We start from the raw sequence: 16,492 nt of genomic DNA, 5'->3' as shown, positions 1-16,492 counted from the left end.
TTGGTCACGAATTCCATCATCGAATAATTATTTAATTAATATTAATCATTGAGGGTTCGGTTTCACGTGTGAGGAGGAAACCACGCCTTGCACGAGGGGGCAACGCTCTATCCCCGTACACATTAGCCCACTCGCTGAACCGCCTTCCCCTGGCTAGCCCCGGGTGAACATGGCAACCTCCTCTTCGCCCACGGACAGAAGGGAGTTTCACATCATCCGTGCGGTGATCCACCAACCCCTCGCTTGCTGTCTCCATAGTGCTGGACTACAGACAGCCACGGGCATAGCCAAAACGAACGGAACGTGTTAACTCTCGGATCTGTACATTTAACCAAATTTAAATGACAAACCACAAATGTGTGTCCACGTGTGTATGTCCACGTGTGTGTGTCCACGTGTGTGTGTGTCCACGTGTGTGTGTGTCCACGTGTGTGTGTGTCCACGTGTGTGTGTGTCCACGTGTGTGTCCACGTGTGTGTCCACGTGTGTGTCCACGTGTGTGTGTTCACGTGTGTGTGTCCACGTGTGTGTGTCCACGTGTGTGTGTCCACGTGTGTGTGTTCAAGGGTGTGTGTCCACGTGTGTGTCCACGTGTGTGTGTCCACGTGTGTGTGTGTAATGTAGCGGTAGTGCAGTGGTTAGCGCGCTACGAACCCGACAACCGGGTTCGATTCACGGCCAACGCCAGTGACGATTATTTAAACCAGTCCTGGACCTCCCCTAGATCGACTCAGCCTCAAATGAGTATCTGGTGCGGTGTGTAATCATCGCCACTGGGGAGACAAAGACGTCCGGGCGTGGTGCTGATCACCGACCCTCTGCGTGTACCGTGCCGGCCTTCATAGGTGCCCGCTAACAGCACTTGCCCCTACAGTCTGTTAAGGCTATACGGGGGATCTTTGTCTTTTTGTCTGTCTGTGTGTGTGTCTGTCTCCCTGTGCGCATGTCTCTGCGCCCTGAGCGCGCTGCGCTATGAACCCGGCCACCCGAGTTCGATTCCACCTCACGCCCAACACCGGTGACGATTATGTGAACCGGTCCTGCCCCCCCCTCCCCCCCTTAGGTCAACTCAGCCTCAAATGAGGACCTGGCGTGGTGTAAAAAAAAAAAAAACACAAAAATATTCTCGACCGGGGAGACAAAGGCGGCCGGGCGTGGTGTTGTCCACCCACTCCCTCTCGTGCGCCGTGACCGCTTTCACAGCTGCCCGCTAACAGCACGTGCACCAACAGCCCTGTTACGGCTGTAGCAGTAAGAGGGGGGGGGGGGTGTCTTTGTCTCACGTGTCCGCGTGTTGTGCCTGTGCGTATCTCGAACATCCTCCTCCACCGCCGCCGCCGTCGCCGCAGAAGCTGCAGCTCTTACCGGGCAAGATGAGCGACTTTTTCGAGGGCATCAACGCGGGCAGCAGCGCCCCGCACGAAGGGCAGCCTCAGCCGCCCGAGGGGAGCCGGCACGCGGCGAGAGGCATCGTGAGCGAAGGCGGTGACCGAGCAGACCCCGAGGAAGGCGGCACAGACGACGAGACAGCAGCAGCAGCGGCAACAACAACAACAACAGCGGCTACAACAACAACAACAGCGGCTTCGTCAGCAGCTGGAGACGCGGGCGTGCTGCAGCAGCAGCATCATCAGCAGCAGCAGCGTCACGACAAGGAGCGGGTGGCCGCGGCTCAGTACCTCACGTCTCGCTGCCTACTGCTCACCTACTTCCGTGGGGACATCGCCAGCGAAGTGGACGAACACTTCAGCCGCGCGCTCAGCCAGAAGCCCCCCACGGCGACGCAGACGACGCAGACGACGACGCCGGGAGCCGAGCAGGCGGAGCGCAGTGAGCGGCGAGCATGGAAAGGTGCGTGGGGGGTGGTGGTGGTGGTTGTGGTTGGTGGTGGTTGCTGGTGGTTGTTGCTGGTGGTTATTCTAGATTTGAAGCTTTCGTGACTGCAAGGATACATACTCTTTGGTTTTATTCGGTAAAGTCACGTAGGTAAAAAATTAAAACAACAAAAATCACGACGTTTCGGCCACAACACAAGCGGCCTTCATCAGGTGACCAACCTGTCCAGCGGACAGGTTGGTTTTACCTACGTGACTTTACCGAATAGAACCAAAGAGTATGTTGTTGGTTATGTTGGTTGTTGTTGGAAGTTGTGGGTTATGTTGGTTGTTGTTGGAAGTTGTTGGTTATGTTGGTTGTTGTTGGAAGTTGTTGGTTATGTTGGTTATGTTGGTTGTTGTTGGTTATGTTGGTTGTTGTTGGTTGTTGTTGGATAGGTTGGTTGTTTGATAGGTTGGTTGTTGTTGGTTATATTGGTTGTTGTTGGTTATGTTGGTTGTTGTTGTTGGAAGTTGTTGATTATGTTGGTTGTTATTATTTGGCTGTTCGCTACATGTTGTTTTGTCGTTGCTGGTTGTTGGTTCATTGATTGTTGGTTTGTTATTGTTTGGTTGTTGTTGTTGGTTGTTATTTGGATGTGTTGATTGCTATTGGTTATGCGATCGTGGGTTGTTGATGCTGCTTGGTTGTTGGTTATTAATTGCTTAGAGCGGGCCACGTGGGACGCGTTTAACAATCATCGGGCGCGTGCAGCGTGTAACGCGTTAATTTGTATTCCTTTGGGGAGGAGTAAATGGGTAAACGCGGAAAGACTGAGCATGGTGGTGTGGTGGTGGTGGCGTGGTGGTTGTGTGGTGGAGGTGTGGATGGTGATGTGGTGGTGATGTGGTGGTGTAGTGGTGGTGGTGTGGTGGTGGTGGTGGTGTGGTGGTTGTGTAGTGGTGGTGGTGTGGTGGTGGTGGTGTGGTTAGCACGGTTGGCTACGTACGGTGCGAAAGAAGCTCAACAGACATGCAGATGTCGTGGGGGAGCGGTGGTGTGGTTGGGTTATCAGCGCATTGCACAGCAAAGCCGCGAACCCCGAGTTCGATTCCCTATGCCCGTGTCCAAAACTCAGTCAAGATTACCCGAACCAGGTCCTGTGGTCGACTGTGCCTGGTTCCGTGTGTGAACATCGCCACTGTGGAGACAAAGGCGGTCGGGCGTGGTGCTGGCCACCCACCCCATGGCTGTGCCGTGCCGGCCGTCATAGGTGCTACTCGCTAACAGCACTTGCCCCTACAGTCTAAGGCTATACGGGGGATCTTTGTCTTTGGCGGAGAGAAGTCCAATCATCGATTATGATCGAATCCCAGCGGAGCGGCGGCGTTGTGTGGTTAGCGCACTCAGCCACTAGCCCCGTGTAACCTGAGTTCGATTCCGCGACCACGGCTAACATCAGTGGCGAGTGTTACTAGAACCGGTCACTTGGGTCTCTCCCCCCCCCCCTCCCTCTCACCTTCATCAACCCGGAGAGACCAGAATGGTGAAGTGTGTAACTTCTCATTGGCATTTGTATCTGTTCAATCGCCTGCAAGTGGAACAATGGCGAGGATTTATTTGTTTAGTTTTGAGAAATTGATTCACAAGCACGCGCGGACTTCCGCGTCCACGCTGACGGTGAGAACTGGTGCACCAATCGTGAGCGCAAATCGTCGATGAGATCCGTACGCTGCCCTAGCAAATGGGTAACGCTGTCCCACGCCCTGAATGAACGGAGCAGAGCCGGGCAGGGTGTGGGCTGGTTTGGGAATAAGGAACGTCACGGCTGGCCGACTCTGCACATCACTCGGCCACGTGAGTCGCGTAACGAGAACGCGCGGTCAAGCAATCTCTCGCGCGCAACGGCGGTCAGAAAACTTAACGTGGGCTTTAAATGAGTACCAATTAATAATTGAAATCACAGCCACGGTTGGCCCACAGACGCGGTCCTCACTTGCGTAGCGCCACCACCGCTCGCCTACACGTGCCGGGTGGAGCGGTGGCGCAACGGTTAGCGCACGGGCGTTGACGAAGCCCCCAGAGGGGGGGGGGGGGTGGGACGGAGCGGTGGGTTCGGATTCCAGCTCACGACCAACATCGGTGCGACGAACAATCCGACACCGATTACTTGGGCCCCCGTTTACGTCGTCTCGGCATTCAATGAGCCACCTGGCAGGGCGCCGGTGTGCAAACGTTCGCACCGGGGGGGACGAAGGCGGTCAGAGCCACCCACCCACCCACCCACCCCCTGCTCGTGTGCCGTGCTCGCTAACGGCACTTGCCTCAGCAGTCTGTGGAGGCTGTACAGGGCATCTTTGTCTTTGTGCGAGAGGCGAAAAGCGTCCAAAGGAATTATCCCCGGTCGCGTTAGATCTTAAGATAATGTATATAAAACATACTATAGTGTGTGTATATACATAAACATACTTTGGTGTGTGTATCTATATATAACATACTATTGTGTGTATATCTATATATATAGAACATATTATAGTGTTGACTTAAAGCTTTCGTGACTACAGAATTCATACTCTGGTGATGGTGGTGATGGTGGTGGCGGTGGTGATGGTGGTGATGGTGGTGGCGGTGGTGGTGGAGGTGGCGGTGGAGATGGTGGTGGCGATGGTGGTGGCGGTGGTGGCGGTGATGGTGGTGATGGTGGTGGCGGTGATGGTGGCGGTGGTGGCGGTGATGGTGGCGGTGGTGGCGGTGATGGTGGTGGTGGCGGTGGTGGTGGTGGCGGTGATGGTGGTGATGGTGGTGGTGGCGGTGGTAGTGGCGGTAGCGGTGATGGTGGTGGCGGTGGTGATGGTGGTGGCGGTGGCAGTGATGGTGGCGGTGGCGGTGGTGGCGGTGGTGATGGTGGTGGTGGTGGCGGTGGTGGTGGTGATGGTGGTGGTGGCGGTGGTGGTGGCGGTGGTGATGGTGGTGATGGTGGTGGCGGTGGTGGCGGTGATGGTGGTTGGCGGTGGTGGTGGTGGTGGTGGTGGTGGCGGTGATGGTGGCGGTGGTGGCGGTGATGGTGGCGGTGGCGGTGGTGGCGGTGGTGGTGGTGATGGTGGCGGTGATGGTGGTGATGGTGGTGGTGGTCACGGACGCTGCGCCCGCTGGCGATGCGCATGAGGGATCTGGCACCTTGCGTCCATCAAGCCGAGGAATGTTCCGATGTTTGTTCCAATAAATACGACACTCAGAGGTCATAGTTCTTCTGCTCGTTGGTGCGGGCGAGGGAAACGGGGGCGGTGGTTACGTGCGGAGTGTGGGGGGGGGTCTCCCCCCCTTCCCCCCTCCCCCACTGGAAGGATTCACTCACAAACTCATCGCATTGAGTCCTGCATCTAATGCGGAGCCCGCTTGTTAATAATCATCATAATAACAATCATAACCCAGCCGTCATGGCGAGCCCGACTCTGCTCTGCTGTTGAGACCCAGAAGGTCGAGACGACTGCAGAATTGAGATTTTACTAAAACACACGTGGGGAGGATCTCCATCTGGCAAAGCGCTGTAAATTATCAACGAATCATCATCGTCATTGTTCAATACGAGCACAATGTCGTCCATATTATCATTGCCTCTCTGGCAGCATTCACCGGCTGTTACTTATAGTTATTAAATCATGATGCATTCGCTTCAATGATCTGAAGTCGACGTTTATTTTACTTTGTTACGCGGATAACGGTCCCGTTTAGTCAGTTGTTGCCCGGAGTACAAGAAGAACAACAACAGCAACAACAACAGCAGCAGCAACAACAACAGAAACGTCGATAATGACGAGAACGGGTACAGCAGGGTCCTTAAGGAATATCGCACAGCTAGCGAACGAGCTTCACCAGGGGCGCCATGGTGGCTATGATATGTTAACTACCTCGCCTGGTGTGCAGGAGGTCGTGGGTTCGATTCAAATTTTGACGCCTGCTGCTGTATATTTGGAGTTTGCGTGTCTCTCTCTCATCATCATCATGGTGGCTATGAGATGTTAACTACCTCGCCTGGTGTGCAGGAGGTCGTGGGTTCGATTCCAACCCTGACGCCTGCTGCTCTATATTTGGAGTTTGCGTGTCTCTCTCTCATCATCATCATGGTGGCTATGAGATGTTAACTACCTCGCGTGGTGTGCAGGAGGTCGTGGGTTCGATTCCAACCCTGACGCCTGCTGCTCTATATTTGGAGTTTGCGTGTGTCTCTCTCTCTCATCATCATGGTGGCTATGAGATGTTAACTACCTCGCCTGGTGTGCAGGAGGTCGTGGGTTCGATTCCAACCCTGACGCCTGCTGCTCTATATTTGGAGTTTGCGTGTCTCTCTCTCTCCCCGTGATCGCGGGTCCTCCGGTTTTTTCCCCTCCACATTTAGAAACACGCGTTCAGAGTATTCGGCTACTCTACATTACCAAGTGATAAGCCTTGAGCCACTATTTGTGATGGCCAGATTGCTTCCGAAAAACATCGACATGGCTCAGTGGGGCCTTACCTGGTAAAAGAAAAGACATCTCGTAGTAAATAGTAATAGTAAATAGTACCCCGTGTAAATAGTAAATAGTTATAACGATTTTGATTTAAAGCTTCCGTGACTGCAGTAATTCATATTCTTAGTTTTTTCGGTAAAGTCACGTTGAAGAGAAACAACAAAATAACAAAATATATATAAAACAATAAAAAATTCTCACGACGTTTCGATCGTTTTTAAGAATATATATAGTTATAACGATGTGAATAATCATACTAATATAGTAACTGAGAATAATAAAGGTTTTTTGGGTTAGATCGCCTAACTATGCATGTGCCGTAACCCTCCACCACCCCGAACACGGCCAGTAAGGTTTGTCACGTGAACAACGCGCCAATTGGTTTACTCCTTCAGCCCACCGGTGTGTTGGAGAGCAAATCCACAACATTTACAATTTGAATGCGACGTTTCGCCGGCGTTTAACTGACAGAGTAACCGCGTACGCCGGCTTAAGGCACACTGAATGTCGTGTGGGACGTTAATGGGTCAACGAAGACAGATGGAACTGCATCTTCGTGGTGGGCGGAGGTGGCAGGAAGGGGGGACGCACGGCGGATTCGGAGAGCGAAACACGTTGAGGAAATGCAATTAAACGAATGAGCATTGCGATGCACGTCATTCGCGTATGCGTCTATACACGTAAAAGAGGTCAAGCAAAATCGATCTTACGCATCCCATCAGTCACACACAAGGCCTTCTCCCGGGAGCATTGATTCAGCACAAGCAAGCTCGCTGGTCCGGGTTCGTCACTCAGGGTCATTGCCCGAACCGTCGCCAATTTTACATGTGCGGTATTCGTTTTTTTATTTTTTTTCAGGCAACAGTGTAATTGTGCGAATGTATCGAGTTGCATTGCTCACTATGACCCTACACGTCGTCAAAACGTTCGCCCCGTAACTTCCAAACGCACGTGACGCTTTCGTAACGCAACACTGATCGTGGCGGAGTATGGCCCGTTGATGTCAGGGAGATTGTGCAAACACATCGGGGGGAGCGGTGGCGCAGTGGTTAGCGCAATGCGAAATGAACCCGAGGGTGTCCGAGTTGACGACTAGCATCAGTGAACGAGTCCTGTGTCTCCCCTTAACGGGTGCTTGGTACGACGTGTGAACATCGCCACTGGGGAGACAAAGGCGGCCAGGCGTTGTGCTGGTCACTCACCCCCACCCCCCCCCCCCCCACCGTGTGCCGTTCCGAGCTTCATAGGTGCACGCTTACAGCACTTGCCCCAACAGTCTGTTAACGGCTATACGGATGATCTTTGCTTTTGTATGTGTGTGTGTACGTGTGTGCGTGTAGCGTTATAGTTTAACGATTGTTGCAGTAGGTAATATATTCAAGTATATATATAGAAAGGAAATGCTAATCGGGGAGCGGTGGCGCAGTGGTTAGCGCACTTCCCCTGCAAACGCGGCCACCCGAGTTCGACTCCCGGCCACGCTTGATGGTAGTAACGGCGATCTCGGCCTTAAACGAGTAAGCTGCACAACAAATAAGTACGTGCGTAAACATAACCGGGTACCTGGTGCCATGCGTAAACATGGCCACTAGGGAGACAAAGGCGGCCAGGCGCGCGTGCGTGCGTGCGTGGCGCTGCCCACCCAAACCCACCGTGTGTCACGTGCCGGCCTTCAAAAGGCGCTTGGCTGAACAGCACTTGCCCCAACAGTCCGCAGAAGGCTACACGGGGGTTCTTTGTCTTCGTGAGCGGTTGTGTTAGGACGCATATCGCGCACGGGGAGAACGCGGTGGGAACGCGGGGTAATGATATTTGTTTGACAGGGAAACGCGACCCTGGCAGGGCGAATCGTGAGCGCCTATAAATACACACGGACAGCGGAGCAAAGGCAAAGATCACCCGTGTAGCCTTGACAGACTGTTGGGGGAAGGTGCCGCTAATCATGCTGTTCGCGTCGCACAAGGGGGGGTGGGTGGGTGGCCAGCACCTCGCCGGACCGCATTCGGCTCCCCAGTGGCGATGTTTAAACACCGCTACCAGGGACCCTCATTTGAGGCTGAGTCGACCTAGGCGACGCCCCTTGACCGCTTCAGATAAATCGTCGCTGGTGTTGGCCGTGAGCGGGTTCGTGGCACAGGGTGCTAACCACTGCGCCACCGCTCTCCCACACACATAACGACACAAATCCCCCGTGTAGGCTTAACAGACTGTTGGGGAAAGTGTTCCAACACACACATATACAAACGCACACAACGCCATGCACTACAAGTGATTTGTGTTTTAAACGCGGAAAGATATATAGAGTATACACCCAGGCACAGCGGACACACGAGTGATGTGTTGTGCTTACGCGTGTGTAGGTATACAGTAAAACACACGTACACCAGAACATACAAAGGCGTGTGTTGACATTTGTTTAGACACACGCATATACACAAGAGACAAATAACTCCCGTAAAACCTTAATAGACTGTTGGGGTAAGTGCTGTGAGCGAGCAGCACCTATTGAGACCGGGGAGGAGGGGGGGGGTGGTCAGCACCACGCCCGGCCGCCTTTGTATCCCTAGTTCAGATTTTTTTTTTTTTTTTATTACACACCGCACCAGGTACTCGCGTTCATGCTGAGTCGACCTAGGGGATGCCTGGGACCGGTTTACATAATCGTCACTGGGTGCTGTTGGTGGAGAGCGGGAATCGATGTCGGTTCGTTGGGATTCCTAGCGCGGAGCGCAAATCGCTACGCCACCGCTCCCACGCTAAGGGAGAGGAACCCATCATCATCATCATCACGCGAACTCCGATCATCATCATCATCATCCTCGCAGCAGCCGCAGCAGCTTTTTGTTTACCGTCGAACAAAGACGGTGGACAATGGCATCGCGCGCGACGCTTCCGGATGCGCTGCCTCGGCGGCCGTCTGGAACGCTCTTCCCTCCGGCATTAGGAGCCGTGCGCTTTTAAAATCATCTCGACTGAAAACTCACTTCTGCAGAGCTGCTTTTGGCGTTCGGTTTGTTGCCTTTCCCCCGCGGCTCCTCCGATTAGCGCGCGGTTGGCTGCTGCGTACGGCGCGAAACAAGCTCAACATACAGTACACGCAAACGTAACAACACAGTGTACGGAGCCAAATATCACCAATGCGTTTGTGTCTCGTGTCACGTTCTGCCGATTTGCGTTCACGGTCGCGGCAATGTTCGCGCTTCGAGCTCAGGCAACCATCCATCCTCGAGCTGCCCGTAACGCGTCGAGACGAAGGGAGGCGCAGTGGAACTAGTTTGAGGCCGAGTCGACCCAGGCGAGTCCCGGGAGTGGGTTTCGGATATTCGCCGCTTGTCGTCAGCGGCGAATCGTCGAACTCAGATCGCCGGGTTCGTAGCGCAGTGCGCTAACCACTGCGCCACAGATCCCCATTGCTCGCATACAAAGACAAAGACCCCCCCCCCCCGTATAGCCTGTGACAGACTGTAGGGGCAAGTGCTGTTCGCGAGCACCTAGAGAGGCCGGCACGGCACACGAGGGGGTTGGGTGGCCAGTACCACGCCCGGCCGCCTTTGTCTTCCTCGTGGCTAAGTCGACCTAGTGGGGGGGGAGGGAGTGGGCAAGACCGGTTCCGACAATCGTCACCGGTGTTGGCCGCGAGCGAGAATCGAACTCGAATCGCCGGGGATCCGCAGCTCAGCGCGCGAACCGCTACGCTGCCGCTCCCCATGACTCGCGCGCACAAAGGCAAAGCTCCCCCCGTGTAGCCTCAGCATACCGTTGAGGCAAGTGCTCCTCGCGAGCACCTAGGAAATGTGGTACACGCGCACACAGTCAGGGGCGCGCACGCACGCGCACGGAGCTCGCCTGTCTTGTAACACATCTTATCTATGCATATAAATGTCAAAAGAAAGCGAAGGCGAGTGCCTAAGAAACGCCAGGGTGGGCGCGCATCTCTTCTGGAGAGAGAGAGAGAGAGGGCAGTAGGGGGTGGGGCGAGCAGACTTAAGCACGCATGGCCTTGGCCGATCTCAAATTCCTACCCGTCCGCTCAAATTGATGTCTGTTGTATCGGGTCTGTCGGCCCTCCGCGTAAATAGAGCCCCGCTGACTGATTTATCGAACCTCTGACTGATTTATCGGACGCGTGATTGAACGCGCGATTGAGCGGTGGTGCCGTAGTGCTAGGGCTGCGCCACAATGCCCCGGACGACCTGACCTATTGACCTCTATTCGTGTCCGAATAGAGGTCAATAGGTCGCGCGATCTGTGCGCCGTTGCCGCGTGCCCGCCCTTGACCAACGGCGACTTCGACTGCCGTGGGTTTTTGCTCGGCAGTGACCAGCAGCAGGTCTCGACATTGGCATCAAGCCCACCTGGACACATTGTGATGCGCACGATTAGAAGCATGGGGATCCAATCTCTGGACGACAACAAAACAAAACAAAACTCCATCGCTACAGAATGTAATTGTTGTAAGTATGCACGTATGTCGATCTTCTTTCGCATCGTACGTTGCCGGCCGTGCCAATGGGAGGTGCGAAATGAGAGGTGCGTTTCTGGGCATCGTCGGGTTTCGATCATTGTGACCCTGGATCTGGGTTTTTTTTTTAATCCATCGGAATGTCAGGACTCCTTGAGCTGAAAGCAACATCTCGCCTCTCCGCGACTCTCTGTGCGCTTCTGCTCAATTCGTCCGCGTGTACGGGCATTAAACTAAAACAATTGTATTTATTTTACCAGGTGTGGCCCACCGAGCTGCTTAGATAGTCTTTGAGAAGCGACCTGGCCGACGCAAATTATAGCTCAACGAAGTGGCTTATCATCCTGCGGAAATTTATAGCAGCCAAATACTCTCAACGCGTGACATTGGTTCTAAATGCGGAGGGAAAAACCGGAGGACCCGGATCCAAATCTACGCGGGCACGGGGAGAGAGACACGCAAACTCCAAATATACAGCAGGCCTTAGGTTCGGGATTGAACCCACAACCTCCTGTAAATTGGGCGAGGTAGTTAACATCTCCTAGCCACCGTGATGATGATGATGATGATGAGAGAGAGAGAGAGAGAGACGCAGACTCCAAATATACAGCAGCAGGCTTCAGGGTCGCGATTAAACCCACGACCTCCTGTATACCAGGCGAGGTAGTTAACATCTCCTAGCCACCGTGATGATGATGATGATGAGAGAGAGACACGCAGACTCCAAATATACAGCAGCAGGCTTCAGCGTCGAGATTAAACCCACGACCTCCTGTATACCAGGCGAGGTAGTTAACATCTCCTAGCCACCGTGATGATGATGATGAGAGAGAGAGAGACACGCAGACTCCAAATATACAGAAGCAGGCTTCAGGGTCGAGATTGAACCCACGACCTCCTGTATACCAGGCGAGGTAGTTAACATCTCCCCGCCACCGTGGCACCGTAACGTCGCATGTGCCCCCACGAATGCCATCCGTCTGGATGATATTGCCTCGCTTGCCAGCTGCGTGGATGGCGGCGTTAGTCTCCCAGAACGCGCCGCGCGCTTCCAAGCGCGTCCGGTGCCTGAAGGGCCCGACTGTACGCATTCGTACGTCGGACAAGTGGAGAGTCTGCCTAGCGGAGAGACTACCTAGCGGAGAGTAGGTAGACCTCGTGGAGAGTCTACCTAGTGGAGACTAGGTTGACACTCTACTAGCAGTGCCGGATTATCCTAGTAGCACAAGTAGCTACATATGTAGTAGTAGCTACGGGCCCCAAAATTTGTAAGGCCTCCGCGCTAAATGCTTTCAAGCTATCAATTCCGGTTCAGTGATTCTGCACTTGCTCTATTACTGTAGTACTATACCACCTTCAACTCTTACGAATGCCTGGGTGTTTAAGGCCAACGCCGCGATCTACAATCACGATGATCGTCACCTCTGCACCCATAAATGCTCACGCTCGGAATCCGTGAAGATTGCAGTAGTAATTGCGCAGCACTTGGTATAATTAGCACGTTTGATTTATATTATATATAGTTTTATGTAATTGAGCTTAGTGTTTGGCATTGCCTGGGTTCCAGGTTGGCCATGGGGGATGCATTCCTGAGTTTACAGAGCGTCAACGTCTCTAGTTGAACCTCGCGTGTGTAAAACGTACCGCCAGCTATCTACTTTATGTAACAAAACGAATGATATGTTGAAATACGTGCGGGGAAAAACATAATTTGATCCTCTCCTTCTGATATTTACAAACCGCACTCTTCTCGGACTGAAATATAGTTGTCAAATATTGATACGTAATATATATATAAACACTATAGCTGAGCACAGGGCAAAAATGCCCACAATGTCAAGCGGGCAGTAACAAACAGCGTTGTTATTAAAGTTGTAATATGTGAGAGTTACTAACACGGTTATTGGATTGGGCGAGGTTATTTATTGTCAGAGACTGAGAGGACGGTGGTGGTGGTGGGAGGGAATTCCAGAGTGGAGCAATGCGAGGGAAGAAGCAAAGAGACTGGGTGAGTGAGTGGGTGAGTGAGTGGGTGGGTGAGTGAGTGTGTGTGTGGGTGAGTGTGTGTGTGGGTGAGTGTGTGGGTGAGTGGGTGAGTGTCTGGGTGAGTTTGTGGGTGAGTGAGTGGGTGAGTGAGTGGGTGTGTGAGTGGGTGTGTGGGTGAGTGCGTGAGTTGGTGAGTATGTGGGTGGGTGAGTGGGTGGGTGTGTGGGTGAGTGAGTGGGTGTGTGGGTGAGTGAGTGGGTGTGTGGGTGAGTGAGTGTGTGGGTGAGGGAGTGGGTGGGTGAGTGGGTGGGTGAGTGAGTGTGTGGGTGAGTGTGTGGGTGAGTGTGTGGGTGTGTGAGTGGGTGTGTGAGTGGGTGTGTGGGTGAGTGCGTGAGTGGGTGAGTGTGTGGGTGGGTGAGTGGGTGGGTGTGTGGGTGAGTGAGTGAGTGTGTGGGTGAGTGAGTGTGTGGGTGAGTGTGTGGGTGAGTGTGTGGGTGAGTGAGTGAGTGTGTGAGTGGGTGTGTGGGTGAGTGAGTGAATGGGTGAGTGTGTGGGTGGGTGAGTGGGTGGGTGGGTGTGTGGGTGTGTGGGTGGGTGTGTGGGTGAGTGTGTGGGTGAGTGAGTGTGTGGGTGAGTGAGTGTGTGGGTGAGTGTGTGGGTGAGTGAGTGTGTGGGTGAGTGTGTGGGTGGGTGTGTGTGTGTGGGTGAGTAAGTGTGTGGGTGAGTGGGTGAGTGAGTGTGTGGGTGAGTGTATGGGTGGGTGTGTGTGTGGGTGAGTGAGAGGGTGAGTGAGTGTGTGGGTGAGTGAGTGTGTGGGTGAGTGAGTGTGTGGGTGAGTGAGTGGGTGGGTGAGTGTGTGGGTGAGTGTGTGGGTGGGTGAGTGTGTGGGTGGGTGAGTGTGTGGGTGGGTGAGTGTGTGGGTGAGTGAGTTGGTTGGGTGAGTGTGTGGGTGGGTGAGTGAGTGGGTGGACGAGTGTGTGGGTGAGTGTGTGGGTGTGTGGTGAGTGGGTGGGTGAGTGTGTGGGTGAGTGTGTGGGTGAGTGAGTGTGTGGGTGAGTGTGTGGGTGGGTGAGTGTGTGGGTGAGTGAGTGGGTGGGTGAGTGTGTGGGTGAGTGAGTGAGTGTGTGGTGAGTGTGTGGGTGAGTGGGTGAGTGAGTGGGTGAGTCAGTGAGTGTGTGGTGAGTGTGTGGGTGAGTGGGTGAGTGAGTGGGTGAGTGAGTGTGTGGGTGAGTGGGTGTGTGGGTGAGTGGGTGAGTGTGTGGGTGGGTGAGTGTGTGGGTGGGTGAGTGTGTGGGTGAGTGAGTGGGTGGGTGAGTGGGTGGGTGAGTGTGTGGTGAGTGTGTGGGTGAGTGGGTGTGTGGGTGAGTGAGTGTGTGGGTGAGTGGGTGGGTGAGTGTGTGGGTGAGTGAGTGGGTGAGTGAGTGGGTGGGTGAGTGGGTGAGTGAGTGGGTGGGTGAGTGGGTGAGTGTGTGGGTGGGTGAGTGTGTGGGTGAGTGAGTGGGTGAATGAGTGTGTGGGTGAGTGGTTGGGTGAGTGTGTGGGTGAGTGAGTGTGTGGGTGAGTGAGTGGGTGGTTGCGTGTGTGGGTGAGTGTGTGGGTGAGTGTGTGGGTGAGTGAGTGGGTGGGTGAGTGTGTGGGTGGGTGAGTGTGTGGGTGAGTGAGTGGGTGAGTGTGTGGGTGAGTGAGTGGGTGGGTGAGTGTGGGTGAGTGAGTGGGTGGGTGAGTGTGGGTGAGTGAGTGGGTGGGTGAGTGAGTGTGTGGTGAGTGTGTGGGTGAGTGTGTGGGTGGGTGAATGAGTGAGTGAGTGTGTGGGTGAGTGTGTGTGTGAGTGAGTTGGTGGGTCAGTGTGTGGGTGAGAGAGTGAGTATGTGGGTGAGTGAGCGGGTGGGTGAGTGGGTGAGTGAGTGAATGAGTGGGTGGTTCAGTGTGTGGGTGAGTGAGTGTGTGGGTGAGTGAGTGATTGAGTGGATGAGTGAGTGAGTGTGTGGGTGGGTGAGTGAGTGTGTGGGTGGTTGGTGAGTGAGTGGGTGGGTGTGTGAGTGAGTGTGTGGGTGGGTGGGTGAGTGTGTGGGTGGGTGGGTGAGTGAGTGGGTGGGTGAGTGTGTGGGTGGGTGGGTAAGTGAGTGGGTGGGTGAGTAGGTGAGTGGGTGAGTGAGTGAGTGTGTGGGTGGGTGAGTGAGTGTGTGGGTGAGTGGTGAGTGTGTGCGTGGTGAGTGTGTGGGTGAGTGAGTGAGTGGGTGGGTGAGTGGGTGGGTGAGTGGGTCGGTGGGTGAGTGGGTGGGTGAGTGAGTGAGTGGGTGGTTCAGTGTGTGGGTGAGTGTGTGGGTGAGTGAGTGAGTGTGTGGGTGGGTGAGTGAGTGTGTGGGTGAGTGGTGAGTGTGTGCGTGGTGAGTGTGTGGGTGAGTGAGTGAGTGGGTGGGTGAGTGGGTGGGTGAGTGTGTGGTGGGTGAGTGAGTGTGTGTGTGGGTGGGTGAGTAAGTGTGTGGGTGAGTGAGTGAGTGTGTCGGTGGGTGGATGGGTGAGTGAGTGTGTTTGGTGGGTGAGTAAGTGGGTGATTAAGTGGGTAAGTGGAGCAGTAGTGTGCGCTAAGAACCCGTCGACCCGAGTTCGATTCCCGCTCACTGCCAACACCAGTGACGATTATCTGAATCGGTCCGGGGTCTCCCCTAGGTCGACTAAGCCTCAAATGAGTATCTGGTGTAATGTGTAAACATCGCCACTGTAGAGGCAAAGGCGGCCGGGCGTGGAGCTGGCCACCCACCCCCTCTGGTGCCATTCCGGCCTTCATAGGTGCTCGCTAACGGTACTTACCCCAACAGTCTGTTAAGTCTATACGGGGCATTTTTTTCTTTGGGTGAGCGAGTCTCTGAGTGAGTGTGACCTGCAGTGTGGTGAATGAGTGTGTGCATGAGCGGGTGACTCAGTGGGTGAATGAGTGAGTGAGTGTGTGGGTGAGTGTGTGTGTGAGTGAGTTGGTGGGTCAGTGTGTGGGTGAGAGAGTGAGTATGTGGGTGAGTGAGCGGGTGGGTGAGTGGGTGAGTGAGTGAATGAGTGGGTGGTTCAGTGTGTGGGTGAGTGAGTGTGTGGGTGAGTGAGTGATTGAGTGGATGAGTGAGTGAGTGTGTGGGTGGGTGAGTGAGTGTGTGGGTGGTTGGTGAGTGTGTGGGTGGTTGGTGAGTGAGTGGGTGGGTGGGTGAGTGAGTGAGTGTGTGGGTGGGTGGGTGAGTGAGTGGGTGGGTGGGTGAGTGTGTGGGTGGGTGGGTGAGTGAGTGGGTGGGTGAGTAGGTGAGTGGGTGAGTGAGTGAGTGAGTGGGTGGTTCAGTGTGTGGGTGAGTGTGTGGGTGAGTGAGTGAGTGTGTGGGTGGGTGAGTGAGTGTGTGGGTGAGTGGTGAGTGTGTGCGTGGTGAGTGTGTGGGTGAGTGAGTGAGTGGGTGGGTGAGTGGGTGGGTGAGTGGGTGGGTGGGTGGGTGAGTGGGTGGGTGAGTGAGTGAGTGGGTGGTTCAGTGTGTGGGTGAGTGTGTGGGTGAGTGAGTGAGTGTGTGGGTGGGTGAGTGAGTGTGTGGGTGAGTGGTGAGTGTGTGCGTGGTGAGTGTGTGGGTGAGTGAGTGGGTGGGTGAGTGGGTGGGTGAGTGTGTGGTGGGTGAGTGAGTGTGTGTGTGGGTGGGTGAGTAAGTGTGTGGGTGAGTGAGTGAGTGTGTCGGTGGGTGGATGGGTGAGTGAG

The 16,492-nt window shown here is 54.5% G+C and overlaps 1 protein-coding gene across 1 annotated transcript in view; it reads left to right on the top strand.

Moving 5' to 3' along the window:
- LOC116953311 (transcription cofactor vestigial-like protein 2) overlaps positions 1 to 16,492 on the top strand; it is a 75,331-nt gene that overhangs the window by 44,928 nt on the left and 13,911 nt on the right. The window contains exon 2 of the mRNA XM_032973405.2: positions 1,350 to 1,851. Within this exon, the coding sequence (XP_032829296.1) occupies positions 1,350 to 1,851 (502 nt within the window). The remainder of the gene's footprint in view (positions 1 to 1,349; positions 1,852 to 16,492) is intronic.

The sequence above is a fragment of the Petromyzon marinus genome, chromosome 51 (assembly GCF_048934315.1).
Source record: "Petromyzon marinus isolate PM22_M1 ecotype Great Lakes invasive population chromosome 51, UKy_Petmar_22M1.pri1.0, whole genome shotgun sequence".
NCBI lineage: Eukaryota > Metazoa > Chordata > Hyperoartia > Petromyzontiformes > Petromyzontidae > Petromyzon > Petromyzon marinus.
This window is presented reverse-complemented; position numbering and strand designations above follow the sequence as displayed.